Source organism: Lepidochelys olivacea, assembly GCF_965140295.1.
Source record: "Lepidochelys olivacea isolate rLepOli2 genome assembly, chromosome: 27".
In the NCBI taxonomy this organism is placed as follows: Eukaryota; Metazoa; Chordata; order Testudines; family Cheloniidae; genus Lepidochelys; species Lepidochelys olivacea.
In genome coordinates this window covers 18,442,098-18,469,100 of record NC_140437.1, presented here as the reverse complement: position 1 = coordinate 18,469,100, position 27,003 = coordinate 18,442,098, and the positions used below count along the sequence as shown (strand labels likewise).

Genomic DNA, 27,003 nt, shown 5'->3' with positions numbered 1-27,003 from the left:
GGAGGGGGAGGAGCACTCGCCCTGCACAGCGTCGTTCTCCGGGGGGCCGTTTCCACTGATCCAGACCCGGACCTAGAGAGCAGAGGCTGGGAGGGGGAGGCTCCTGCTTCTCTCCCCCTGGACCTTGCTCTGAGCTTTCCTTGGTTCAAGGAAGCAGCCCCGTAACCTGCCCCACTCCCAACCCCGCCCAGGCCTGGCTCTAGATCTGCCCCACCCCCGCTGCCCGTAGGCAGCAGCAGCTGGCTCCACCACCCGCAGTAGGACGCTGCCCCCTGCTGGCAAAGGGGCCCGTTTCACGGCCAGCGCACACAGGGTCCCTCGGCAGGGAAAACCCCTTCTGCTGCACAAGCAAACCCGGGGCTGGGGGTGTTGCACTCTGTCAGTCTGCCTTTATTTGCACATCGTCATGTGTCAGTCAACAAAACAGCTGTACCAAATAAAACGCCCGGCAACGCCAGGCCTTTGGGTCACTCCATGCATGGCTGCCCCGGCGCGTGAACCGGGGCGCTCCCGGGGTCGGCTGCTCTCAGCAGGGCTTGACCCTCTGGGAGAGACGTAGCACCCCCTGGCCTGTGCCCCAGGACCCACTCAGCCGGAGCAGCCGCCCTGGTTGCTTTTTGTTTTTTATACAAACAGAATAAAAAGACGCAGTGTGTGTCATCGACTGGTCAGCAACAAAAATGGTAGAAAGACTCCAAAGATCTTTACCTGGTTGTACGAGAGCAGCGAAGTGCGGGGGGAGGGGGCGTGCACGAGCGAGTGCCGTTCAGACCGCGGCCGGGGCGCAGAACACGCTCGCTGGCCGTGCTCCAGTGCTCTATAGTGCATGGGTCACTTCATGGCTTTTGCTAAGCGAGCAAACAAGCGGGAAATGTAGCTGCTAGCATCGCCAGCCGGCCCCCCGGAAGGCCAGGCTGCCCCGCCCAGGTTCTCTTGGCACAACCGCGTCTCCTCCAAGGGGAAGCTGCGGTGGAGTTTATAGGGGCGGGGGGTTGGCAGCCCCCATACGTGCCTCACTGCCCAGGCTTGGGCGCAGATGGCGTCTCAGGGTCGGCCCGTATCACCCCCCGGGGCTGACGTCCTGTCCGTGGGGGGGCAGGAGAGATTGCAGCAGCTGGTTCCAGGGGCACCGGGGCGGGGGGTTGTTCTGCGTGGCCCCTACCTTCCGCTCGGTGCGCAGGGCAGGGGGGTTGTTACCGCGCCAGCCAGGAGGGAGACGTGGGCCCTGCCCCTGGGGCTCCCAGGCTAGACGGTGCTCGGCCCCAGGCAGCCCCCAGAGCGGCGCGGGCAGGGGAGGTGCAGCGGGAGGGGAAGGAGCAGGTGCCCCAGCCGGAAGCTGGGTTCTGGCAGTCCTGGGTTGCTTGGCCCCTTGGGGCCGGCAGCGCTCGTTCCCCTCCCAGCACCGAGCAGGAGAGGCCAGCGCCAGAGGCATTAACCTCTTCCTCCCCCCGCAGCCGGTGGCTATTCGCCTTTCGCCTCCTCCAGGATCTGGGGCAGGTTCTGGTCCTTGTGTGGGACCAGGGGCTTGCTGGGGCCGTGGTAGTCCTGGACGGCCTTGGGCTCGTTCGTGCGGTAGGAGCCCTTGTAGCGGTGGTGGTGGAGATACAGCAGCAGCAGCAGCCCAGCCAGGAGCAGCAGGAAGAAGGTCACAACTACGGGGAAGGAGGAAAACAGCCGTGAGTGCGTCTCGCGGCCTGAGCCCTCTCCCCTGCCGCAGCATGGCGGGGCACCCGAGCCAGGCTGGGCCCTGGAGCCCAGATCCCCACGCGCGCGCGGCTGGGCCCGCGACCTCCCCTGGCTCAGCTATGGGCCCAGAACCAAGTCCTCCTCTCACCTGCCCCGCTCCCCCGAGCCACCCCTGCGGGCAGCCCCTTGGCATGAGAGCGGGTGCCCTCGGCAGGCGGCAGAGAGAACCCAGCCCTGCTGCCGGCTGATCCAACGCGCGGCCAAGTCACTTACAGCCGGTGACGATCCCGATCCAGCCGTCATCGTGCACGTGGGGGAACTCTGCAAGAGACACATGGCCGGGGGTCAGCTGGGGGAGTCAGCCGGGGGGGCAGGGCCACGGGATCAGCCTCAGGAGAGTGGGCAGATGGGGCAGGGACAGGCTCTTTGGGGGTCACTGCCTTTGCTAGGCTGATATGTGGTGCATGGCACAGGCCCGCCCCCCCAGCCCACACGCACCCAGGGGGAGGTGGTGGGGCCAGGATGCTGCAGCCACGGACCTGCCCCCAGCCCTCCCGCTGCTGGCTGGGGCTGGTGCCGGGCTGCCTGGCAAGAACAGCTCCCCCCAGTGCTGCAGGGCAGAACCCAGGAGTCCTGGCTCCCCACCCCCTGCTCTAACCAACTAAGACCCCGCTCCTCTCCCAGAGCTGGGACTAGAACCCAGTGCCAATGGGCAGGGTTGGCACGAGCCCTCCCTACCTGTGCCCATGTACCAGGGGTCCATTTCGGGAGGGATGTCCAGGATGCTGAGGGGCATGGAGCCGCAGTTGGACTCCACCAGCTCCCCCTTGATGTTGTAGGGCACCAGCCTGCCGCTGGGGCGGAAGATGGCTTTGAGGGGCAGGATGCTGTTGAACTTCACCCCCGACAGGCAGCCCGAGAAGCCAGGCGTGTTGTACTTCTGGATCTCGGGGTCAATCACGCCTGTCTCTGCAGAAGCACGGACAGGATGGGGTTAACTGGGGCAGAGCTGGGAGGGGCCAGGGGTCTCCCCCAGTGGGGAGGGGGAGCAGGCTACCCTGGCCCCATAAGGCTGGTTAGGGGTTTCAGCTTCCACGAGCCGGGCGCAGGTGAATGGTTCCCAGTCTGTCCAAGGTGGCCACAGCCAGGGGCCCTGAGCTGCCAAGGAGCAGGGCAGTTCCCAATGGGGGGGCAGAGGGGGCAGGGTAGTTTCCTGGGGGCGGTGGAGGAGGACAGGCAGTTCCCCAGCGGGGGCAGGGGGCAGGCAGTTCCCCAGGGCCCTGCTTACCCATCACGCGCCCAAGGTATAGGTTCTTGGGCGAGTCCAGCTTCCTGTCCACGAACAAGGAGAACTGCTGTTCCGTGACGGGGAAATAGTCCACCTGGGGTGAGAGTGAGAGGCCTGGTCAGCCCCCCCCCCGAGCCTGCTGCCCCCCAAACCCGTTCAGCCACCGACCCGGCAGCTTCACTGTGTCCGTTCAGCACGTCCTCGCGGGAGCCAATCTGGGGTCCGGCCACTCAGCGCCGGCCAGAAAGTCTCATGTCCCCCCCGACCACGGCAACCCTGCCTGGCACCCACCTCCCCCCTGCCTCCGCGGCCCCTGGAGTGGGTCTCTGCCGGGCAGGCCTGGCCCAGCCTGCGGCCCCGCCCGGCGGTACCTGGGTGTAGAGTGTGCGGTTGACGCGGGTGATGTTGATGCGATGGGGTCTCCCGTCCGTCACGGGCGTGGTGGTCAGTGGAAAGATGTAGGGGCTGGTGCCCAGCTGGTAACGCAGCTGCAGGCTCCCTGCCGAGGCAAGGCCCAGAGCGATGAGCAGGGGCCAGCTGGGAGCGACCCAGAACCCAGCGTGGGGAGGGGCCGGCTCCACGGTTAGACCCCCCTGTAAGGCGCTGGGGCCTGAGGATCCCCGACAGGGAGGGGGCGTCAGCTCTGGGCCAAGACCCCGGGAAGATGGGGAGGGGGCGACGCCAGTCTGAGGTTGTGGGGGGAAGTGGCCTGGCTCCGGCCCCGGGCAGGCAGGGTGTGGGGGGGCCCTGGCTCTGGCCCCAAGCGGGCAGGGTGTGGGGGGGCCCTGGCTCCGGCCCCGGGCAGGCAGGGTGTGGGGGGAAGTGGCCTGGCTCCGGCCCCAAGCGGGCAGGGTGTGGGGGGAAGTGGCCTGGCTCCGGCCCCGGGCAGGCAGGGTGTGGGGGGGCCCTGGCTCCGGCCCCAAGCGGGCAGGGTGAGGGGGGGGGCCCTGGCTCCGGCCCCGGGCAGGCAGGGTGTGGGGGGGCCCTGGCTCCGGCCTGAGGCCCCCGGGCTCTCACCGTCCTCCCGGATGAGCACGGCCAGGTAGTCCCTGCGGAAGGAGCTGACGTAGAGCAGGACGGCGGGCGCGGTGCCGGTGCGGAAGCTGAAGCTGAGCTCCTCGCTGGTCAGGTTGTAGCCCGGCAGCGGCTGGCTCACGATGCTGGCGAACTCGCGGGCGGCCGAGAGCTCGGCCGGCAGGATGTTGTAGCGAACCCAGGTGCCCGGCTCGAAGTAGGCGCCGATGTCTGCGTGGGGGGCACGGAGGGAGTGAGGGGGCCTGGCCTGAGGTGGGGGGCAGCTACGTGCCCCACAACCCCCCCCTTGCACCCCAGCACCCTTGGATACAGGACCCCCCTGGGGCCCCCCCACGCCCCCAGGGATCACCCCGGGGAGCACAGCCTGCCCCACTGCTGGCCCTCTGGGCCTGTGCTACAGGAGCCTCGACACAGCTCCGCTCAGCCTGGCCTGTGGGCAGGCAGCCCTGACCCCGCACGCCCTGCCCCTCACCCCGGCCTCTGGGCGGGCGGTGGGACTCACCGCGGTTGCAGAAGGGCCCGTCGAAGGCGGAGAGGCTGCAGTTGCAGGTGTAGTGACTGTAGCGCTCCACGCAGAGCCCGCTGTTCTGGCAGGGCACCCGCGGGTCCTGGCAGTAGCCGGTGCAGTTCACCCGCACGCCCGCCGTCTCGTTGGCCTTGCCCTCCAGGTTCAGCGTCCGCCCGTTCACGCGCAGGGCCCGCAGGCAGCCTAGGAAGGGGCGCAGCCGGTGCTCGGCCGAGCCTGGCCCGCGGGACAGAGCGCGTCACGCCTGGGATGAGCCAGCAGCGCGGCTGCCCCCACCGTGGGCCCTGCGCTGCCAGGCTGGGTTGGACGGTCGACCCCGAGGCCACGGGTTCAGTGGCCCCAAGGGGGGATCGGCAGAGCCCCAAAGCACCGACTCCCCCAGGGAAATTGACCTTCACCCTTCGCTAGCACCCCTGCTCAGGGCTCAGAGCCTTGGAACACCCCGGCCCCCAGGAGAGGCCCCGGTTCTCACCTTACAGGGAAACTGAGGCACGAAGAGACAAAGGGACGTGCCCAGCACCACAGAGGGAGTCAGTAACAGAGCTAGGCAGAGACCCCAGGAGTCCTGGCTCCCAACCCCCGCTCTCACCACTAGCCAGTGCTGCACTGAGACTGAAGAAGTGGTTTGAGCATTGGCCTGCTAAACCCAGGGTTGTGAGTTCAATCCTTGAGGGGGCCATTTAGGGATCTGGGGCAAAAATTGGGGATTGGTCCTGCTTTGAACAGGGGATTGGACTAGATGACTCCTGAGGTCCCTTCCCACCCTGAGATTCTAAGTGCTGAGGGGAATGTGGGCTCTGGGGCTGGCTTGTGTTTCTGTCTGTACCGTTGTAACGTTTGAACGCCGCATCTGAGCAGTTCCCAACGCCCAGGGAACATTCTCCATTGGAACAGTCAGAACCTGGGGGATTCTGGGAAAAGGGGGCCCCAGGGGGATGCATGGCGCCCCTGCCAGCTGCCTAGCACAGCCGCAGGGTCACACACCTTGCAGCTCTCTGGGGATCAAATCAAACAAAACCACAAACAGCTGGGTGCCACACGGTTAACCCCTAGCAATCCCCTGGCCCCAGGGCAGTGCTCGGGCAGGAGGGGAGGCCAGGCCCGGCCCTGCCCCATTGCTCACTGCCTACTGAGAGTCACTCCATGCGGGGGCACCAGCCTGTGCTCGTTGCTTCCAAACCAGAGGGGAGCAAGGTACTTTGGGGAGAGAAAAAGGAGACACCCAGAGGCCCCGACTTGGGGGGGGGGAAGGGGGACCTTGCTGCAGAGGGGCATGGAAAGGGGGTACAGAACCTAGGGGGGAATGAAGGGAGGTCCATGGGGACTCATGGGGGGATGTTAGGAGCCCAGGGTGTGCAGAAAGCTGGGTGGGAATTCTTGTCTGAAAAGCCCAGTGACTCTGGTTCCCCTCTGGCGATGCACCGCTCCTCCTGGGTCACCATCTCCCCGGGCCAGGGGCAAGCGGGGGACTGGGCTGGGCTGGGCTGCTGCTCTCAGACAGACCCGGCAATGACTGAGGGAAGTTGTCAGAGCTCCAGGGAGATGAGGCTGAGGGATCGGATGGGGTGAGGGGCTCTGCTGGGCAGTGGGGGAACCCGAGGGCTCCTCTCGCAGCTGCAGGGCTCCCCCTTGCAGAAAGGGGGGCAAGGGCCTGGCACACTAATGGGGCCCTGGCCTGGGGCTGGTTACAGATCTGAGCAGAGCACTCTTTAACGCCAGGACACCCCCACCCGTTGGCTAAGGAGCAATGCAGCCAGGGCAGCCCAGAGAGGCCCTTAGCCTGGCGCTAAACCTGCCGTGCCAGCTGCAGGACTCCTGGGTTCAGGGCAGCCCTGGTCTCTAAGGAGAGGAGCTGGAGCATCTTGTATTTGCTGTTGGGCTGGGGAAGGGGCCCCAGGCTCTGCCCTTCGCTCACCGACGTAGAGGGGCCTGTCGAACTCCAGCCGGACGTAGCTCTGGGGTGGGGCCAGCCGCACCACCCAGGGCAGCTTGTCCACTCGCAGCCGCGCCAGCTTCACGTTGATCTCGGCCTTCACCTGGTGCCACTCGTCATCGCTGAAGGGGACGGGGGATCTCACCGTCAGGTTCTCGTCCCCATTCCCAATGTCGTACGCGAACACCACGTCTCTGGTGGCTGGGGAAGCAGGGGAGATCAGCTCTCGGGGGCTCCCGGCCCCCCGAAGTCCTGCCCAAAGCCCCTGCAATCCCAGCCCTGGCCCCCGCTTGTCACCCTGCAACGGCTCCACCGGTTCCCCTCAATCCCAACCCGCAGCCCCTGCAATCCCAGTTTTGCCACCCACCTCATCACCCTCTGACAGTCCTGCCAGTGCCCCGCAATCCCGACCCACAGCCCCTGCAATCCCAGCCCCGGACCCCACCCGGTCACCCTCTGACAGCCCTGCTGGTGCCCCTCAATCCCGACCCGCAGCCCCCTCACTACTCCAGCCAAGTTCTGGAAGATCTCGTCTGCGACTCCCCGGCCCCGCGCCCAGCCCCTACTGTTGAGCTCGATGCGGATGTAATTGCTGCAGCCCCAGTTCTCCAGGAAGACCCCGGACAGGGCGGTGGTTCGGAAGTAGAAGGAAATGTCCAGGCTCTGGTTGGCCAGGAAGGTGGGGAAGAGGAGGGAGGCGCCTTTGTTGAAGGAGACGGTGTTCCAGGTGTTCCCTGAAAGAGACCAGGGCAGGGTGAGACCCGGGCCCCGCAGAGCCAGCAAGGGGGTGACCCGGGCCCAGCCCCTCCCCCGCAGGACAGAGGGCCCCAGCCGTGCCCCCCGCCCCGCCGGGCACTCACGGTCTCCATGGCAGCGCAGAGGCCCCAGCAGGAACTGGGCCTCGGACTGGGAGCGGTTGGTGTCTCCCACCACGACCTGGGTGACGGGCAGGTGGTCCACGAAGTTCAGCAGCCCCTTGTCCGTCCTCCTGGAGCCGGAGCCGGGGCGAAGGAGCAGGGATCAGAGAGGGACAGGAGCCCCCCCCCCGCTCCACGCCCCTGCCCCCCTTTGCCACCCCCAGCCGGCTGCATCCCGCTGCCCCCCCTGCTCCGCCCCCCACTGCCCCAGCCTGCTCTATAACCCCTGCCCCTCTTGCCCACCCCCAGCTGGCTGCCTGCCACTGCCCCGCCTCTCTGCCCCCCACTGTCCACCCCCAACTGCTCCCCCTGCTCCACGCCCCCCCTTGCCCCACCCCCAGCTGGCTGCCTCCCACTGCCCCGGCCTGCTCCGCCCCCACTCAGTTGCCCCCCACTACCGCTGCCTACTCACCCCCCAGCCCGCTGGCCACCCTGCACCGCCCCACTCCACCCGCCCCCCTCCCCCTGCAGTGCCCCATCACCTCAGGCACCCCCTCCCCAGGCACCCCACCTCCGCCCCGTACTGCCCCCACGAGTGCCTCCGAGCCACCCCAGGCTCCAGCCCCGCCAGGGGCTCACCACTGGGCGTGGTCGGCGTCACAGTTGCAGAAGTACTTGGGGTCGGCGCAGTTCTTGTCCAGGCCGCAAGCGCAGCGCTGGACGCCCGGCGGGGAGCCCCCCCAGTAGTAATGGCGCTGGTCGTGGCGGCCCATCCAGAAGCTGAAAGGCAGCCCGGCTGGAGGAGGGGACGGAGCCGTGGGTGAGGCGGGGGGAGGGGGGAGCAGCCTGCCGGTGGCGGGAGGGCTGAGCTGGGCTAAGGGGCTGGGGGAGCGAGCCCCGCCCTGGGGGAGCATCAACCTCTGCAACCGGACAGAGAGCAGCCCAGGGGGCCAGGCTGCACCTGCCCAGGCGGGAGGTGCGGAGTGGGTGGGCAGAGACCATGAGATTCACCCCATGACCCTCCCCTCCCCACTGCTGGGGCAGGCCAGTGCCCCCCCAGCACCCCACACTCCCAGGGGAAGGTAGCACCCCCCCATTACCTCCCATTGCCAGGGTGGGGCAGTGCCCCCCCACTCCCCTCTGTCAGGGGCAGGGCAGCACCCCCAAATTACTCCCCACTCCCAGAGGTGGGGCAGAGCCCCCCCAGCCCCCATTGCCAGGGGCCGGGCACCAGCCCCCATTTCCCTCCCCGCCAGGGGCAGGGCAGCACCCCGTGGCACTCACAGGGCGTGTTGAGCAGGCGGGAGCTGTAGCAGGAGAATTCCAGGTGCTGTTCGCAGTATTCGGAGCCATTGGCCAGGGCCTCCACCTCCGCCCACGAGGCGTTCCAGTACTCCACCACGCCCAGGAAGGGCCGGTCCAGACTGGAGCCCCTCACCCGCGTGGCGTAGTGCCGGTTGTGCCGGACAATTGTCCAGGCCCGATCCTCTGGGGGCAACGCGCGGGGAGAAAGGACAGAGTCAGCGAGGGAACAGCCTGGGAGCCCCTGGCCTCTCCACCCCAGCCCCTCCCTCTGGCTCTCTCCTGCATCACTAGGGGGCAGGGGGAAATGGGGGCACCATGACAAGGTCCAACCCCCTTCCTTACCAATGGGCCTCAGCCCTGGCCGCCCCGAGGGCCCCTCTGCAGGCAGGGGGCAGTCACTCTCGGGCCTGGTTCTGGAATGGACACCGTCACCGGCCCTCCAGGAACTGGGCTGAGACCCCACCACATAGGTGCTGCATGTGGTCTCCACTGCCTGGGGCTGGGTCAGAGCTGGCACCCCCTACAGGGGAAAGGCCCCGTGCCCCAGTCCCTGCCCCCTGAGCCAGCCCATCCCACTGTCCTGGGGCCAGATGGGAGCTGGCGCCCCCTAGAGGGGAAAGAACCCATGTCCCATTCCCTGCCCCCCTGAGCCAGCCAGGCCCCCACCCTGGGGCTGGGTCAGAGCCAGCGCCCCCTAGATGGGAAAGGCCCCATTTCCCAGGCCCTGCCAGAGTCTTTGGCATCTCTCCTTCCCCACCCGGCTACCTCGGATGTCGCAGTAGACGGTGAAGGGTTTGAGGGGCCCACTGCCGTCAGGGTCGATGGTGAAGTTCCCAGACGTTTTTCCACTGAGCCGATAGGCGTCACACGACTCTTTGTAAAGGGCTGGAACAGGCAAAGCAGGGGGCTGGGTTGAGCTGGGGCCAGGAACCCGCCCTCAGCCCTCCCGTCCCCCTGGCTGGGCCGGAGCTCACATTTGTGACAGGTCTCTCCCTTGTATCCCGTCAGGTCGCAGACGCAGGTGAAGTCATCCCAGGACTGCAGGCAGCGGCCGCCGTGCTCACACAGGTTGGGGGTGCACCTGGTGGGGACAGATGCAGCTGAGGATGGCCGGGTGCATGGACACCGGGGAGAACAGGGTGTGCAGCCATTGGCAGAGCTGCCCAGGCAAACCCGTCCTCTGCCCCAGCAGAGCCAGACCCTGCCTCAAACCTGATGGCTCTGCCCCAAGGGCAAATTGTGCTTAGAGCTGTTATCAATGGCCGCAGCGCTGCACGGATGGCGGCTGAGACCGCGGCCCCCCGTCAGGCCGGGCACTGCGCAGACACAGTCCTGCCCCGACCAGCTCACGCTGAACCAAGCAGAAAGGGGTGGCTGAACGCTGGCGGCAGGGCAGAGGCTCGAACTCGGCTTCCTCCAGGCCCAGCCCTAGGCACCGAGGACAAGCCCATGCCCCTCCCCCACGGTTTGCTCTGGGGCAGCCGTAGCTGGAAGTGGGGCAAACCCCCAGTGCAGACGCAGCCCGGCTGCTGGCGTGGGTCAGGCAGCCGTGTGGCCGGCCGGCCGGCGGGCACGTACCTGTCGGTGATGCTGCACATATTGAAGAACACGTTGGAGTATTTCCCCAGCCGCTCCTGCCTCAGCAGGTCCAGCTCCACGGGCTGGGCATCGACGCTGAGGGTCTGCAGGCAGCCGTGGAAGGCCGTTTGGTTCGACAGGCAGCCGGTGATGGCAGCAGGTTTGGGGCAGCCTGGAACACACACAGGGGCGGGGTGGGGTGAGTGCTGCCTGCCACCTGCCCCCCCAGCTGCCCCCCCGGCCTGGGCCGCCCACCTCCAAAGAAGTACTGGGTCCCGGTGCGCAGCTGGAAGGGGTGGGCCACCCGGAACTCAGCCCCGTCGTTGTCGTCGATGGTGATCACGGCCGAGCCGTCCCGCGCCACCAACTCCACCATGTGCCAGAAGCCGTCATTCAGCCGGTACCCTGGGTGAGGGGAGAGGGGGTGCGCGTGGGCCCACGGGCTGCTGGTTCCCATCACCTCCTGCACCCCCTTGGAAGGGTGATTCAACGCCGGGGCCTGAGACCCCCAGCAAGTGGCCATGGGGAGACAGGCCCTGCCATCCCCCCAGCTCCTCCTCCCCCAGCCCCACTTTGGTCGAGAGAAGGGGAAGGGGGGACGGGATCCCAGCCTGTAAGTGCCGAGATGGGAACTCATATCTGGGAACAGGCTCTTCAGTCTAGCAGAGCACGGTCCGACACGGGGCCATGGCTGGAAGTGGAGGCTAGACAAACTTAAGGGTGTGCAGTGTTAACGTGGGAGTAATTAACCGTTGGAACAAGGCACCGGGGCCATGGAGGATTCTCTAGCACTGGCCATTTCTAATCCAAGCCTGGCTGTTTTCCTTCACGCTCTGCTCTGGGAGCTAATGGGGGCAGGGGGGAGGGTCCCAGGGGCTGCACTGGGCAGCAGGTCAGTCCAGCCTGGGAAGCTAAGAACCTGCAGCGAACTCCAGCTTCTTGCGGCCGGGCTGGGCAATGGAGACGTTGACCTGGCCATTGCTCAGCACCATCTCCAGGGAGCCCAGCTGCTCGGCGAAGCTGGTGTAGAGCAGCAGCCCCACCGTGTCCCAGGAGCGGAACTTGAAGCTGACGGATAGGCGGTTCCGGCGCGGGATGCCTGGCACCTGCAGGTAGTTGTTGATGCCAGCGAAGGTGATGGGCATGTAGGGCTGGTCCTGGCAGTAGTGGCTGACGTGGCCCTGGGAATAACCACACGAGAGCTGGTGAGCGCCCAGCCCCCTGGCACTGCTGCTTCCCCTCTTGCTGTCCGGGGCGGGAGTGGGGCAGTTACAGCCCAGGCCCATTCATGTGGGCCCTGCCCTGGGGCTCTCAGGGACCACGGCTGGGCCTGGAGCCTCATTAGCCTGAGCCAGTCGCTAATGCCCCCAGCTGGTGGGCAGGGGACCAGCTGGGTCTCTCCATCCCAGAGCCTTAGCCAGGGAGCTGCACTTGTGGGGTGGGGTGGGGTGGGGGAGGCGGGGTTGTGGCAGAGGCTCCCCTGGCTGATGGGCGGGAGGTGATGCTCCCGGGGCAGCCCTGGCCTGAGCAGGCTGCTGCCAGCTCCAGGCCGGGCGCCGAGAGGAACCCTTCGAACCTCCCGCTGAGGGGTTGGTGCTGTCTAGGGCACCGGGCTGTGCATGGGGTTGCCAGGGTGACAGCATCGACTCCCACACAACTGGGAAGCCCATGGCCCAGGGCAGGCTCCGAGGGGTCCAAGGCCAGGGCACTGCGGGGTCAGGCAGGAGGCCTCCCTTGGGTGCACATGCAATACCCCCTTCCCCAGGGGGCACCGCTGCCCCCTTGGCCCGTCTTGGATTTGGGACATCGGGAGGATTGTGGAGAATCCTGTAAACACCCAGCTGACCAGGCAGCAAATGACCTGCAGCTACATTGGGCTGGTTCCCGAGAGCCACTCGGCCTCTGGCTGCCCTCTGATCTCCATCACACATGGGCAACACGAGGGGGCAGGAGGGGCAGGGGTAGCAGAGCAGGAATTGGGGCACATCCCTACTGCTGGGCTGCCTGGCAGGACCCTCCCGCCAGGGCCGCTGGGGAGCATTTCAGTCTGGGGCTTATCTCCTGAGTGTAGCCAGTGATTTTAGTTGATTATTCATTTGTGTGGTTGTGACGAAGTGGGACTGTTCTTAATGTTTCCTCTGAATAGTGTGGGGGTGCCTCAGTTTCCCCTAGGCAGTTCTTAAGTCTCTAGGGGGTGGGGTAAGGGTGTATGATCGTTGCAGAGCCCTAGAGGGCAGGTGTGTGCAGGGGTCTGGACACAGACAATGGCCGACACCCTGTTTCCTGGCCACTGATGGCCTGGGCCCTTCCCCCCCTGCAAGGTGAGAGTTAAAGGGTTGGAGAACAAAGGAGTCAGGTGACCTCCTGGCCCGGGAAAGGGACAAAGCCCACAGCAGGGGGGGCTGGAGAGAGTTTCAGTTTGGGCTGGCTGGGGACGTGGTGTGAAGTGCAGATGTGGTTGTCTAGCTCACTGCCCCCCAAAATGGCCCCAGCTGAGGGGTCCTGTTCTCTTCATCTACAAGCTCTGTCTTAGACCATGTTCCTGTCGTCTAATAAACCTTCTGTTTTACTGGCTGGCTGAGAGTCCCGTCTGACTGCGGAGTTGGGGGGCAGGACCCTCTGGCTTCCCCAGGAGCCCCGCATGAGCGGACTCGCTGTGGGAAGCGCACGGAGGGGCAGAGGAGGCTGAAGGCTTTGAGGTCAGGCCCAGTAAGGTGGAAGCCGTGTGAGCTGTGTGTCCTGCAGACAGGCTGCTCACAGAGAGGAGACTTCCCCAGAGTCCTGCCTGGCTTCATGGGGAGCAGTTCCAGAGCATGGCCCGGGGACGCCGTGACATGCAGTAGAGACACATCTGTCTCTAACATGTGTCTTAACACGTTCTGTTTGCCAGAAGCTGGGAATGGGCAACAGGCGATGGATCACTTGATGATTCCCTGTTCTGTTCTCTCCCTCTGGGGCACCTGGCAGACAGGACACTGGGCTAGATGGACCTTTGGTCTGACCCAGTCTGGGTGTTCTTAGTTCTTAACCACAGAATGCAGGCTGTGTGTCAGTGCTAATGAGAATAAAGAGACCTACACGACCTATGGAAATCGGGGGTCTTAAGTGTCATGGGGACACCAGACTGATAAGGAAAAAGAGGGGTGACACTTACATTCTGCGCATGTCCATGAAGGTATAGGCAGAATCACATTACAAAAGGGGGGTGCCCAGAGTGGGAAAATTGAGCTTCCTCTGGGAGGATCCAGCAGGGACCATCCCTCTACCCCCGAACACTGTCTGGGAGGATGTGACTCTGTCTGTAGCTATCACTGGTGCCGGGATAGACCGAGCTGCGAGCTGCGAGACTCCTAACTGTGATAGTAACTTTCATTACACTGATAAGAGATAGTGGACCTTGTTCCTGTGATTGGCTGTTACTTGCCTCTGGTTTCATGTGTTCCTATGAGCTCTAGATCCAAACCAGGCAGCGAGAGGTCTGCTGAACTCGAGCCTGTAGCCACCAGAGCCGAACCCATGAGGCTGCCGCAGCCGAGGCCCCCGCTCTGAGCTTGCACCCGTCGCCTGGTGACAGCAGCCGGTGGCCCCAGGCCCAGAACGACCTCACGCTATTGATCTGGGATGGATGAGTGAGGGCTGGAGCAACCAGTTCCTGGCCCATGGCCAGCTGCAATCCTAGCCCCACGGCTGGGCTCGGGTCACTGAGCTTCATCCTGGCAGCCAGAGATGCCTGCCTCACAGAGTGCCTGGGACAGCATCTGCCAAGGCCAAAAGGACCCAATGTGCACTCCCCAGGGCCCCCAACCCTTTCCCTGAGCTTTCCCACCCCTCCCGGGCTGCCCGCGCCCCACACCTCAAAGCGGATGTTGGGCGCTCTCCTGCGGGCCAGGTCGGCGATGTTGACCCAGTTGAAGAAGATGTTCTCCATGCATCCCCGGAAGTTCTGTCGATAGACCAGGCTCCGATTCTTCTGACTGATCACGCCTCCGAAGAACAGCTGTGGGGAGTCAGCAGGATTGGTCTGAGCCCCAGCGGTCTGGGGCACCGCTGCCCCAGTGCGGATGGGACATGCCCCCTACCCATCAGGGAGAGGAACGACGTGGAGCTCAGCACCAGTGGGGCTGGGATGCATCCCTCTGGGCTCCCAGGGACGGGGGTATCCCCTGCTAGCCCCCACCAGCACAGAGCAAAGCCCCACAAGGGGCAGGGAGGGGCCTGGCTGAGATCTGCCGCTGGCTTAGCCCCTGGTCTCAGCTCAGAAGGCATCACACGGGCGCAGCCTGAGGCCACTGGGCCCCGCTGCCGGCGGTTCTCAGCACAGCAATGTGATGGGCCGCTTCCGTCCCCGCAGCAGCTGCTCCTGGGAGAGGGCTGGGAGCCTGGGCAGAGCTGCGCTGGGCATTCCCCTCCAACACTGTGTCCAGCCAGGCCGCCCCAAGGAGCAGGCCCCCCGTCCTGCCCCTGGCACCCCAGCTGGGCAGCGGTGCCCCTGGCCGGCCCCGCTGGCACGGGACAGGCTCTACCTCGGTGTCCAGGTCCAGCTGCTGGAAGTCCCCGTTGCAGCGGAAGCGTTTGACCTCCCCGTCCAGGCTCAGGTTGACGTGGTGACCTTGGCGCTCGATGCGCAGCGAATGCCAGTGCTGGTCGTCAAGGAGGCTGCCCACCGTCACCGTCGTGTGCCCCTGACTGGAGTGCAGCGGGCTGCTGCCTGGGGAGGGCGGCCAGTCACCCGAATGACAGGGAGGGGCCCCAGGCCTGCCCTGTGCCGCTCAGGGGTCATCCCAACCCCTCTACGAGGTATGGACCGGCCCCAGCCAGCCCCCATCCTACGGCCCAACCCTCATGGCCCCAATCCTCCCCCCAGTACGAGCCAGCCCCTGCTGATCCCGATCCCACTGCCTGCCCCCCATGGCCCCAATCCTACCCCAGTACGGACCAGCCCCTGCCGACCCCCATCCCACTGCCCAACTCCCAAGGCCCCAGTATGGCTCAGCCCCAATCCTACCCCACTAGGGACCAGCCCCAGCCAACCCCCATCCCACTGCCCGCCCCCCATGGCCATAATCCTACCCCTAGTACGGGCCAGCCCCAGCCGACACCTCTCCTGATGCCCAACCCCCAAAGCCCCATTTCCGCCCAGTATGCACCAGCCCCAGCCAACCCCCATCCCACGGCCCAAGTTCTCCCCCAGTATGGACCAGTCCCATCCCACTGCCCACGCCCATGGCCCCAATCCTCCCCCAGTACAGACCAGACCCTGCTGACCCCCATCTTGCCACCCAACCCCCCAACAATGCTCCCCCCAGAGTACAGAACAGCCCCTGTCAATTTGCCCCCGCATACTGTGCAGCTCTTCCTAACCCCCATCCCCTGTCCAAGCCCCACCATCCCCAGTGCCCCTGCAGCACTGAGCAGCCCCACAGCACCCTGGCCAGGCCCAGGCTCACCTAAGCTGATATGCAGCACGAGCTGGGCCTGTTTCAGCTCCACGGTGACGTAGTCCCCCTGGGAGCCCTCGCCGTGCATCAGCAGCCCGTCCTGCTCCATCGTCCTGAAGCTGAAGGCGAAGACGTCCTGGACAGTGCGGACAGTTTTGCCGCGGAAGCGGTAGGAGATGGCATCGTCCCCATCGAAGTACAGCACGTCAGACCCTGGGGGACAAGACCCAACGTCACCTGGGGCACTGGCCAAACCTGCTCACACCCCTCTGCCTGGCCTCTACTCTCCCTGCAGAGAGCCAGAGCCAGGGCCCGACCCTGCAGAGAATAGGCTCCTTGGCCAAAAGCCATAGGAGCGAGGCTGGTCGTGGGGGGCGCTCTGCCAGCCGCAGTTCACAGCCCTGACCCTGCATTCCCACCTAGCAGAGTCCAGCCCCGGCCTGCCAGGGGAGCAGCGGAGAGGCCTAAGAATCGAAATAAGCTCCAGACTGGAACAGAGTCCAGACAAACATGGCCCACTGGAAATCCAGGCAGCTGGCAAGCGTAACGCCAGCCCAAGGACTCAGGAACTAGCCCATTTAACATTCCCTCGAATCGCATGGGCTGGCCCGACCCCAGCTCCTGGCTGTTCCAGGGGCCATGCTAATTGCAGAGCAAACCCGCTAGCCTGGACTCGGACTGTCTCTCGTTGACTGGAACGTGCGACCCAGGTAAGACAAGACTTCCCAGTTGTCTCGGGGGTGCCTGTTTGCAAACATCTGCCAGGCGTATGGTTTTCTAATTGTTTCAGGTCTGTACTGCAGTTTCATGAGTCACTGGCCGGGTTATCTAGGTGGTGTCAGATGCTCCATGCAGGAAGGAGCGCAGGGTCCTGAGTTTCATGCCATAGTCATTATTTCAACCACTATTTGATTTCCTCCTGTCTGTAGGATTTTCCTTTATGTCGGAGCTGGAGTAACGCCTGGGGATTCTAACCTGCAGCTCCCAATGGGTAAAACATTTAACAGTGCTAAGGCGCGTTCCCATGGCTAGACCAATCCACAGGACCAAATCGGAGCAGAGGCTGTGGGCTGGGGCTGTGCATTTGTCTCAGTGATCGGCTGTTGATTAAACAGTTCGTGATCCGTACCGACTGAAGGGCTAGCTCCTGGGCTGTAAGCCGGGAGTCCCGGCCCAAAGATCCAGAACTGCCAGCAAGCAAGGAGGTTTCTGGGTTCCATAACAAGCAGTGGCCCTTTAAGGTCACTTGAGGGGCCAGTTACCCTCTTCCAGGCGTCTGGAATAACGGAAAGCAGACACCGGGGGAGATGAAGATGGGCCAGGGAAGAGTTGGTATCTGAGGGGGAGGTGTAGGGAAAACCCAGGCCATTGTTTCTTTGGGGGCCCAGGAGCCTTGGAAAAGGGGTGGGGCAAGGCTCCCCCAGCTGGTTTTGGGGTGATTAGACCGCCCTGGGCAGGGTCAAGGTGGTCAGGTGACTCCAGCCCAGTCAAGGAGAGAGCTGTGGAGGAGAGAGCTCGGCCTGGACCAGCCCCAGGAAGGAGGGCTGTGCACCTCCAAACCGAGGGAGAGTCTCCAAGCCAGGGGGCCAGGACTGGGGGCACCCAGCTCCCCAGAAGGGCTGGGAAGCCCTGAAGTGAAAGGGGAGCTGATAGATTTGAGAAGATTAGACCCCAAGAGGGGGGAAGATTGTTTAGAAGACACTGGTGACGGTGAATTATTTTGGGGAAACTGAGGTCAGAAGCCTGCAGGCCCACCCTGGGGCACGAGGGCAGCCCTGGGATGGCCCCTGTCTACAGCTCCCCAGGGCTGTTTTTGTGTTTTGGTCACCAGATTTGTTTCCAAATAAAAAAAGAAATTGAAACTGTCCTGAGTGGGGCAGGAGAGGAGGGGTCGGGGCAGAGCAGGGAGGGGATGGGGAGAGCTGGGACAGGAGCCTTGGGGCAGCCGGGGGAGGAAGGGGAACAGGTCCCCAGGCTCAGTGGGGAGGGCTGGGGGCAGTGGGGCAAGACTTGGGGGGGTCAGAGCTGAATTCCTGGGGAGCCGTATGGGCCCCAAATCACCCGAGACCCGATGGGCTGAGCAGGGCCTGGGGCCCCAGGGCTCTGTGCCACACAGCACCCAGCCAAGCCAGGCCCATTGCTCAGAGCCTTTTCGCTCTCTAGGAAACCCCCAAGCCCCCCGCACCGCAGCAGCAGGCCGGCCTCCCCCTGCCCTGCCAGCGCCAGTGGCCCCCCCGGGCGGCCTGGGGCCAGGAGCCCCGCTCACTCACGGTAGGGGCAGCCGTAGAGGCCCAGACGCAGGCCGATCTTGCCTCGCGGGTTCCAGGCCGTGGGGATGATGCGGACGTAGCGAGCCAGGATGGGGTAATGCAGATCGTGTCGCACCACCCCGCTCTCGTTCACGTTCCCAAAGAACGTCTGGCGGAGAAACAGCCCCTGTCAGCGCAGCCCACGCAGCGCGCCCAGGCCCCCCTCCCCTGGGGTGACTGGGCCCCCCACCAGCCCCTTCCCACCCGGGGTGACCACGCTCCCCCGGGCCAGCCGAGGCTGGAGCCGACCTGAGGCCTGCCTCGGCCAGTGACCTCTCTCTGACCGGGCCCAGCACCAGCCCCTCAGAGGAAGGAGGATCTGCCCCCACGCTAGCTCTTGGCCTGGTCTCAGATCAGCCGAGGCGGCGATCAGCCTGGGGCAGGAGGTGTGACGCTCCCTCCCACGTTTGTTACCACAGACTGCCCATAGAACTGGCCAGCCCACCTTCAAGCCTTATTGAGTTCTTGGCCTCAACGCCGTCCTGTGGTGTGGAGTTCCACAGGCCAACGGGTGGGAGAGTTTCCCCTTGGATCAGTTTTGAATGTCCCCCTGTCAGCGACTGTCCTCTCGTTCTTGTCTCATGGGGCAGAAAAGTCGGCAGGTCCCACTGCCTCGTTTGGACTGGCACGATTTCATAGACTTTTGTCCCAGGCCCGCAGAGCCGTGTGCAGACAGGGGTGCTCTGGAGCCAGGCACGGCACCGATGGGAGCCCCCCCGGATGTATCGCCAGTGGCTCCTTACCCAGTTACTCCCTAGCTGGAAGAAGGGCTTCCAGCTGCTGGGGTGGTCCCCGTACAGCACGATGTAACGTGTCACCCAGTCGTACGTGTTGTACGTCCCCTGCGTGGCCACCGCGTTGATCTTGTGCTTCTGCATCAGGTCGATCTGGAGCCAGGGCTGCTTGTCACTGGGGTCTGGAGACCAGCCGCTGCTGCCTGTCCCAGGGGGCATGGTTAGCCCCGCTGCCAGCCGCAGCTCTGGCCTTTCCGCTCCCTGCTCAGCTCAGACATGGGGCCAGAGCTGCCCGAGGGCAGCAGGGTAAACGCTCTCCAAGCTGCCTCAGGGCCTCGCACCACCCGACGGGGACCCCGGGGCATCACGGACAGGGGGATCCCCTAGGAACCCTACTAACCTCCCCGCTCTGCCCAGGCGCTGCTCTGGGGTATGTGGGGACCCTCCCTCCTTCGCCAGCACCGTGTACACCCAGGCCACTGCTTTGTGGGGTCTCCAGCGATTGCCCAGTGGCTGGGACAGGCTCGCTGGGCCCAGCTCTCCCCAGGCCCGGGCAGGCAGGACTCACTGTGCAGCCGGGCGAAGCTGGACGAGTAGAAGATGCTGTAGCGGGAGGAGGCACCGATGGACGAGGAGTAAAGGGGAGCAACCAGCTCATCGTAACACTGCACTGCAGGGAAGAAGCTGCGTTAAAGCCACTTTGCCCAGCCTGGCCCAGCTCCAGCCCTGGCCCTGCTACCTCTCCCCAGCTGACAAACGCGCTGCCGGAGCCCTGCAGCCCCTGGGACCTTCCCCCTCTGTCTGTCCCCCTGGCTAGGCAGCAACAAAGCATGGTCCTTCCTTGAGGAAGGTCCCTCCCCTTCCTCAGCCCTTGGCCTCGGAGTCTGCCACCGGGGGCAGGGCTGGACCTTTGGACATGAGGGGCCCATTAACTCCTTTGACGCTGGCCACAGGACAGCTTGAGACTGGAACGGCTCACAGTCTCTGCGTCCCCAGCAGCTGTCCGTCGCAGGTGAGTAGCTGAGATGCCACCCTGGCGGGGAGAGGTAGCCCAATGGCTCCCCCCAATGCCCCCTATGGCCACTCAGTTAGTGCGTGTGCAGGGTCAGAGCAGAGCTCGTAGGCCAGGCTCCCACTCCCACCCCGTGGGACCTGGGGGCTGAGCCTGTGCGATGCTCCCAACCCATCTAGTCCCCCCAGTTCACCAGCATCCCCAGCCCCTTCAGGTCCTTGTGTCATGCCATGCAAACCCCTTCACCCACCCATGCAGCACCTACAGGCATGTGAGTCCAGCCACAGGCCCCTACAGCTCAGAACGGCCCGTTGCAAAGCCCTGGAGATGAAGGCGCTCGAGGCCCGAGGGGGCAGGGCCTCGGTGGAAATCCGGCCTCGCAGGGTATAGCAGGGCAGTTACCCCGCTCCGGGGGGGAAAGGGAGGCTGACTGGGGAAGTGCCACGGCTGGGGCCACACCTAATGAGGCCACAGCTGGCCCTGATAAGAAGGGCTCAGGGAGGAGCTGGGTCAGAGTCTCTCTCCAGCCCTGGAGGGAGAAGGGCCTGGCTGCCTGGGAAAAGAGGGTACCTGATGCAGAGCAGGGCTGCGGAAGGGCAAGAGGAGCCGGGGAGCTCCAGCCTGGCAACTCCCCAGGCTGAGGCCTTGTTTAAGGCCTAAAGAGGTACCGGGGCTGAGCAGGGGTAGTGGGTCCTACCCCCTTGCCAGTGATGAGTGGCCATTACACTGCAGTCTGCCCCAGAGAACGGGGGCTAGATGATGACTGGCAGTAGCCACTGAGGCAGGGTGGGTGTAGAGGGTTGGGGGTTCCCCTGGAAGGGGAGACCCAGAGTGAGGGGTACTGCTGGGGCAGAACCCTGAGGTAAAGGGCATTGGGGTCTGGGAGGGACATGGCGGGGCTGTAGCTGGTGAGACACCGGCCAGCAGGAGGTGCTCTGGAGCCTGGAATGGAGCTAATTCCTGGATGACCAGCAGGAGGCGCTGCACCGGTGAGTGATCGATCTGCTATACAGGGAACCAGGGGTACACCTATGGATTATTCTGCATTTGTGCATCCCTCCTCCTAGCCCCTGCTGCTACCCCAGAGCCATCAGGGCTGCGATGCCCAGGGAACGCTGCCCCTGCCATGTTCTCACTGTGATTTCCCAGCGAGCTCTAAAGGCTGGCTGTTCCCAGGCACCTGGACCCGGCAGGGGGAGGCTGTGCCAAACGCAGGAGGGGAAAGCCCAGCTGTGGGGAGCGGTGACACTGGCCATGGTCCCGTGGCAGCTGGCAGGGCAGGATGGTGCCTAACCTGGGGACATTTGGTGCTAGAGAGCGTGGCCCTTGGGCCCTGCCCCAGAGACCTTGACCATTGCTGCCTGCACAACAAATGATCAGGAAGGGTCTGCCCCAAACAGGGCTCTGGGTGGCTCAGCTCGGCTGGGCTCCCTGGGGCAGCCGGGCTTCCCTCTGCTCTTGCTCGCTCTCTCTTTTTCCCTCCCACTGCAGAGAGCTGACGCCCTGCAGCTCAGCGGCTGCCCGCACCAGCCACACGACCCGCTGCATGGTCTCTCTGGGGAGACCCTGGGGGGGGGGATGGAAGCCCCATGTTTCTGCTGTGTCAGTCGGGCACCCAACACGCTCCCAGGGCACTTGTGAGGCCTGGGATGCCAGGGGGCTGGGTGGGCACAGGCAGGGGAGAGCCCAGGGCTGGGCTGGGAGGGTGTTAAGCCTTTTGGAGGCTCCAGATGGGGCCAGGCAGCCCCTGCCTAGTATCAGATGGGGCAGCCCCAGCAGGCTCCCCACACAGGCTGATGCGCTGGCCTCAGGCCGGATCCCACGGGTCACCTACCGGGCGAGCCTCTTTCTCCCCCTCTCCTGCGCCCCAGCTGATAGCTGCCTTGGGCTACAGCTCACCAGCAGAGCAAGGGGCTTCAGGAGGGCCAGCGGGAGCTGTGCTCACCTCCCCCATTTTCCAGCACTTTGGGGACCCTACTGCACGCTTTCCTCTCGCTGTGGGGAGGGGCCAGGCTGGGCTGGGGCACAGACAGGTGGGAGAGCAGCCGGGGCAGTTACCCAGGGCCCTGCACAGGCTCAGGGTGGCGCCCAGCAGAGATGGAGGCTCCTCATTCAGCCCCCCCCGCCACAAAAGGCTGGGGGGGGGGTCCAGAACCATGGCCCTCACCCCATGGCATGGGGGGTGTCAGTGCTGGAGCCAGAATCTGAATGCAGGATTCCCCACCTCCCCGTCCTGTGCTCAGACCCCTCAGCCTCACAGCCTGGGTATCGGAGGGGCAAAGGGCCCCTCACCAAGGCACCTTGCCCTCGGGTACCCAGCCCTTCTCCATGCCATCACCTTGCCCGAGCTGAGCCCAGGGAGTCAGACAGGCCCAGGGCCAGGCTGAATCTAATCCTCCCGTCCTGGGGGGAGCCAGTGCAGCTGGGGTAGGTCACTTCAGCCCAGTGAGGGGCCCAGGGTGCGCAACCCCAGCCAGCCCTACTGTGTTCTGCAGAGACTCCTTGTGGCACCCACAGCCCCTGGGCGCCTCTCCCTGGGGACACCTGGCAAGTGACGCCCCAGAGCCTCTTGGGCTATGGCAGAACAGGCATCCCTATGGGAGAGGGGCTGTGCCCCCCCCCCAGCTGCAATCCTGGGACCCCCAGCCACCTGCTGGCATCCCAGGCATCAGCAGAGCCTCTGGGCAGGACTCCGCACAACCCCTGAGGGGGGGAGGGGGCACTGGCAGCATGGCACAGCCATACAGCTGGGAGGAACCCAAAGGGGCTCTGTGCCCATCCTGCAGCCCCAAGCCAGGACAGGACTGCTGAGCCCTGGCCACGTGCTCCTCCGCACCACCCTGCGGCCTCCTGCAGTCGCCTGGCCCAGGGGCTGAGCAGCTGAGAAAATCCGGCCCATGCGCCAGAGCGCAGCGCCAGGCGGCAGGTCAGGAAGACGCCAGCCCAGCCCAGCCCAGCCCTGCCCTAGAACACGGCCGCCCTGTCTCCGGGGGACTGGCCCAGGATCCTGCCCTGGGGGGTATTCCTGAGCGCTCCCGTCCCCACCCGCAGCACAGGCGTGTTGCTGGAGCCTCTTTCACAGCAGAGGCCCTGGCAGCTGCCCTGTGTGCCCTGCAGCCCCGCTCCAGCCAGCATGGCAATGACCTCGCACGCGGGCTCCACGCTCCACCGAGAGGGTCTGCATGGGCACCCAGGGGGCACGACACCAGCTGGGCACCCCCATACCCCCATGCCCTTCAGCTGCCAGGGATGCTTTTTGCAGCAGCAGCTGCTGCTCCGGGGTCCAGTGGAGAAGTAATTTGGGGAGGGGGACAGGCTGCAGGGGCTGTGCACGCTCAGGGGCAGGTGGGCTGCTGGGGTTCTGGGCTGGGCAGGGCAGCTCCGCAGGGATGGAGCTGGGGACGAGCCTGTCTCCGGCTGCTGGTCTCAGGACTGCAGTGAGCGCAGGCAGGTGCTGCAATGGGGTGGGCCCAGCCGCTCTGCACCCGCCGGGCTGGGCTGGATCCAGGGCTCAAGAACTATTGATCCCAGCGTGGGAAGGAGCCCTGGGGCTCGGGCTCAGGGCTCCGGGGGTCTATTCCTGACCTTGCCGCCACCTGGCTAGGTGACCTTGGGAAAGTCCCTTCCCCTCGCGGTGCCTCAGTTTCCCTGTCTATACCGCGGGGGAGCGGGGAGCTCACTGGGTACCGGGCGCTGGGGAAGGGCAGGGAAGCCGGGGGCTGCTCCGGGCTGGCAGCGGAGCTGGGGGGGGGCCGCGGCGGCGCCTCGTCCCGCATTGCGGAGCCGGGCAGATGCCGCGGAACTTACGTGGCGGGCAGCGGCGGGGGTCCAGCGGCTGGGCGGCCGCGCAGGCGGCGAGGAGCAGGCAGAGCTGGCGGCTGCCCATGCTGGAGGCGGCGGGGAGCGCTCGGTGCCCGCAGCTCAGCCCGGGGCTCGCCTCCCCCGCTGCCGCACGCGCCGATCCCGGGCCCCGCGCGCGCACCGCAGCGTCTCCCCGGGGCCGCACCGGGCTGAGACCAGGCTCCGGCCAGGCGCCGCGGGGGACCCCTGCGCCCCGCCTCTGCTGCAGCCCGGGCCCTGGGCTCGTCCTCCCCGCCCGCCCGCCCGCTCCGCCTCTCCGCAGCCGGCTCGGGGCTCGGCTCCTCTCCGCCCCCCGCAGGCTGCTTGCCAGGCACCGAGCGGAGCCGCCCTGCCCTGCGCGACGGGCTGCCCCGGGCCAAAGCCAGGGATGTCACCGCCCCGGGGGGGGTCCTGGCCGCTGCTCGGCGGGGGGACACCTGCTCTATGTGGGTCGGGGCGGGGGATCCTCTTGACCCCTCCCCAGGCCTGCTGCACTTGCCGTTTACCCCGGGCACCTCCCTCGCTCCAGGGACCAACCCTAGGTCCCGCCCCGCGGTGCTTTTGCCCCCATCCCTGTCTTGCTCCAGTCAGCAGGGACCAGCCCTCTTCCCCCCCCCATGCCCCACTGTGCTCATCTTGCCCCTGGCCCCTGCCTCACTCCAGCTGGGGACCAACCCTCCCCCCCACCCTCCATGTCCCACTGTCAGAGGTTCAGGGCAGCCCTCAGTTTGGGGGCTTCTGCTGGAGGCTGAAACCTGCTGTGACTAAGCAGGACTGTTCTTAATGGTTCCTCTGAATAGTGTGGGGGTGCCTCAGTTTCCCCTAGGCAGTTCTTAAGTATCTAGGTGGGGGGATAAAGGTGTATGATCATTGCAGAGCCCTAGAGGGCAGGTGTGTGCAGGGGTCTGGACACAGAGAATGGCCGACACCCTGTTTCCTGGCAACTGATGGCCTGGGCCCTTCCCCCCTGCAAGGTGAGAGCTAAAGGGTTGGAGAATAAAGGAATCAGGTGCCCTCCTGGCCCGGGAAAGGGACAAAGCCCAGAGGAGGAGGGGCTGGAGGGAGTTTCAGTTTGGGGCTGGCCAGGACACGGAGTGAAGGGCAGAGGTGGTTGTCTGGCTCACTGCACCCCAAAATGGACCCACGTCTGACTGCGAAGTTGGGGTGTGGGACCCTTTGGCTTCCCCAGGAGCCCCGCATGAGCAGACCCAGGAAGGTGGAAGCTGTGTGAGCCGTGTGTCCTGCAGACAGGCTGCTCCCAGGAAGGAGACTTCCCCAGAGTCCTGCCTGGCTTCATGGGGAGCAGTTCCAGAGCATCACCCAGGGACTCTGTGACACCTGCCATTCACCCAGCTAACCTCAGCACTGGCCAGCATGGGGGAAATGGAGGAGAACAATCTCCGCAGTCTCTGTTATCCCACCTAGTGGGTCTGGGACAGGCCAGATCCCTTTCCAAATGAGACCTTCCCCTCTGGTGTGTCTCACATACAGGTCAACTCCTCCTGTGTCAGATAGAGAGTGGGGAGGACCCAGTCCTGCCCTCTACACCGAGTTCCAGCCCAGGACCCTGTGGATAGCAGCTGTCTGCATCCTCTCCTGTATCAGCGGCCTGAGAGCTACAGCTAAAACTCCCTGGGCTACTTCCCCATGGCCTCCCCCAAGCCCTTCTTTATCCCCACCGCAGGACCTTCCTCCTGAAGCCTCTGGGAACAGAAAACTATCCATCCAGTGGCCAGTATATTTGCCTTCGACCAGACTCCTGCACCCCACTGGTCTGGGTCTCTCACAGTGGATAAAAATCAATGATTTTTTAAAAATGGATTATTTTTTAATTTAAATCAGATTTTTTTGATAAAATGCTTTTGGAGGAAAAAACCTATCTAACGATCATTTTAATTAAGATACATTGTAGAGCAAAGATCTCTCATCATGGAATAGGGATTATAAATTCTAATTTTGTAGTACGAGACAATATTATTCATGTCATGTTTAAGAAAAGTTTTGTAAATGAGTTCCAATAGTTCATGGATGAGGGACTCAATTTTATGGGGTTCCAGGGACTTCTGTAGAGATTATTTAGGTTAATCTTTCTATCTACCCAATGGGACTTGGTGCTAAGTCCAGAAGATACCATCCGAGATGCTTAGTTTTGCAGTTCTCAGACTGTGGACTTGTGTCTCCAGAGGTAACGTGCTTGTTAACAGCAAAAATGTTTTTAAATAATATATAGAGATGAGAAATATCAGACCTCAACTCTATTGTCCCTCTGCAAATTTGTGTACACAGACTCAATCCCTTACCTCTCTCTGAAAGTGAAAAGTTTCAAAAAGTTCAATGAATAGAAGATTGTGGGGGGCGGAATAGATCTGGACAAGGAGAAGAAGTCTGGAGATAAATGTGAGAAGCGAAGGATATATGCTTGTTTTGTTAAAATACTCTGTTTGCTGTTGAAAAAAAAATCCAGAATACTTAATGTTGTCATTTTAGTTAAATAAAACAATTGAAATGTCTGTCTAGTGATGCTCTCCTCCTAATACAGCCTGGCAAGAAAATCCTCCAAACATTAAGGATTAACCTCTTGAATTGGAGATAGTTCACCTCCCAATGACTTCATAAATATCTGCTTCAATTACCTTTGGTAAATGAAATAACCAAACAATCCTTCGTTTTCTGACATAGCTGTAAAACTCATCTGAAAAGCTTTCAAAATAAATCACTGTTTAAAAAGCAGAGTGTGTACCTTCTAAAAACAAAACCTATGTCTCTGTCTGAGTTGTGAAGAATATGTACTAAGGTTAGAACAACCACGAAGAATGCACTTCTATGTAGAAAAACCCATGATTAAATCAAATCTTCCTGACTAGTGATTTAAATCAAATCAGATCCACCCTGCCCGCTGTGCTCTTGCCCCGACCCCTTCATTCCCTGGGGGGGCCCACAGCGATGGTTGGTGCTAGGCCAACAAGAAGTTAATCCAGCCCTGGGAGAGGCACCAGAGGTGGAGGGACGGAGGTGCACAGAGCAGTGGGGGGGCGCAGAGCAATGGGGTGGGGGTGCAGAAGGGGGTGGGGTCACAGAGCAGTGGGGGGGGCGCAGAGCAGGAGATGGGGGTGCAGAAGGGGGTGGGGCACAGTGGGAAGGGGGTGGGGTCACAGAGCAGTGGGGGGTCACAGAGCAGTGGGGGGGTGCAGAGCAGGGGATGGGAGTGCAGAAGGGAGTGGGGGCACAGTGGGGTGGGGGGCATAAGGGGGTGGGGGCTGTGATGATGTGACTCAGCAGGGAGGGGGGAGTGTTGACCTGGGAATGTGCCCTGGGGATGGGAGACCTGAGAGCCTGTCACCTGAGCCAGGAGGGGGACGACGGGGAGGTGACACCTCTGCCCGGGAATGTGGACGGAGACTGCAGCAGGGAACCTGCTGGGTGGGTTTAGTTTCAGTTTGGGGCTGGGTGGAGGAACACAGG

General features: G+C 63.9%; 1 protein-coding gene across 1 annotated transcript; it reads right to left on the bottom strand.

The window, feature by feature from the left end:
* Window positions 1-367: 367 nt before the first annotated feature.
* On the bottom strand, window positions 368-23,731 carry CNTNAP1 (contactin associated protein 1). The gene is made up of 24 exons (XM_084615677.1): window positions 23,509-23,731; window positions 19,258-19,359; window positions 18,699-18,892; window positions 17,917-18,064; window positions 15,656-15,859; window positions 14,732-14,916; window positions 14,062-14,205; window positions 11,128-11,389; window positions 10,464-10,613; window positions 10,209-10,380; window positions 9,605-9,711; window positions 9,396-9,515; window positions 8,610-8,813; window positions 7,965-8,121; window positions 7,329-7,456; window positions 7,035-7,202; window positions 6,451-6,669; window positions 4,512-4,751; window positions 3,992-4,219; window positions 3,346-3,473; window positions 2,975-3,068; window positions 2,425-2,655; window positions 1,960-2,007; window positions 368-1,652 (listed from the first exon to the last, which is right to left on the bottom strand). The coding sequence occupies exons 1-24, from the start codon at window positions 23,585-23,587 to the stop codon at window positions 1,462-1,464; spliced, it is 3,903 nt and encodes a 1,300-aa protein (XP_084471803.1). The 5' UTR covers window positions 23,588-23,731; the 3' UTR covers window positions 368-1,461.
* Between the last annotated feature and the right edge of the window lie 3,272 nt (window positions 23,732-27,003).

Excerpts from the sequence above, each read along its gene's own strand:
- CNTNAP1 (XM_084615677.1), bottom strand. The coding sequence starts at position 23,587 with ATGGGCAGCCGCCAGCTCTGCCTGCTCCTCGCCGCCTGCGCGGCCGCC. Across the intron at positions 19,360-23,508 it reads CCCCCGCCGCTGCCCGCCAC|TGCAGTGTTACGATGAGCTG; the intron begins GTAAGTTCCGCG and ends TCTTCCCTGCAG. Across the intron at positions 7,203-7,328 it reads TCTGCGCTGCCATGGAGACC|GGAACACCTGGAACACCGTC; the intron begins GTGAGTGCCCGG and ends GGTCTCTTTCAG.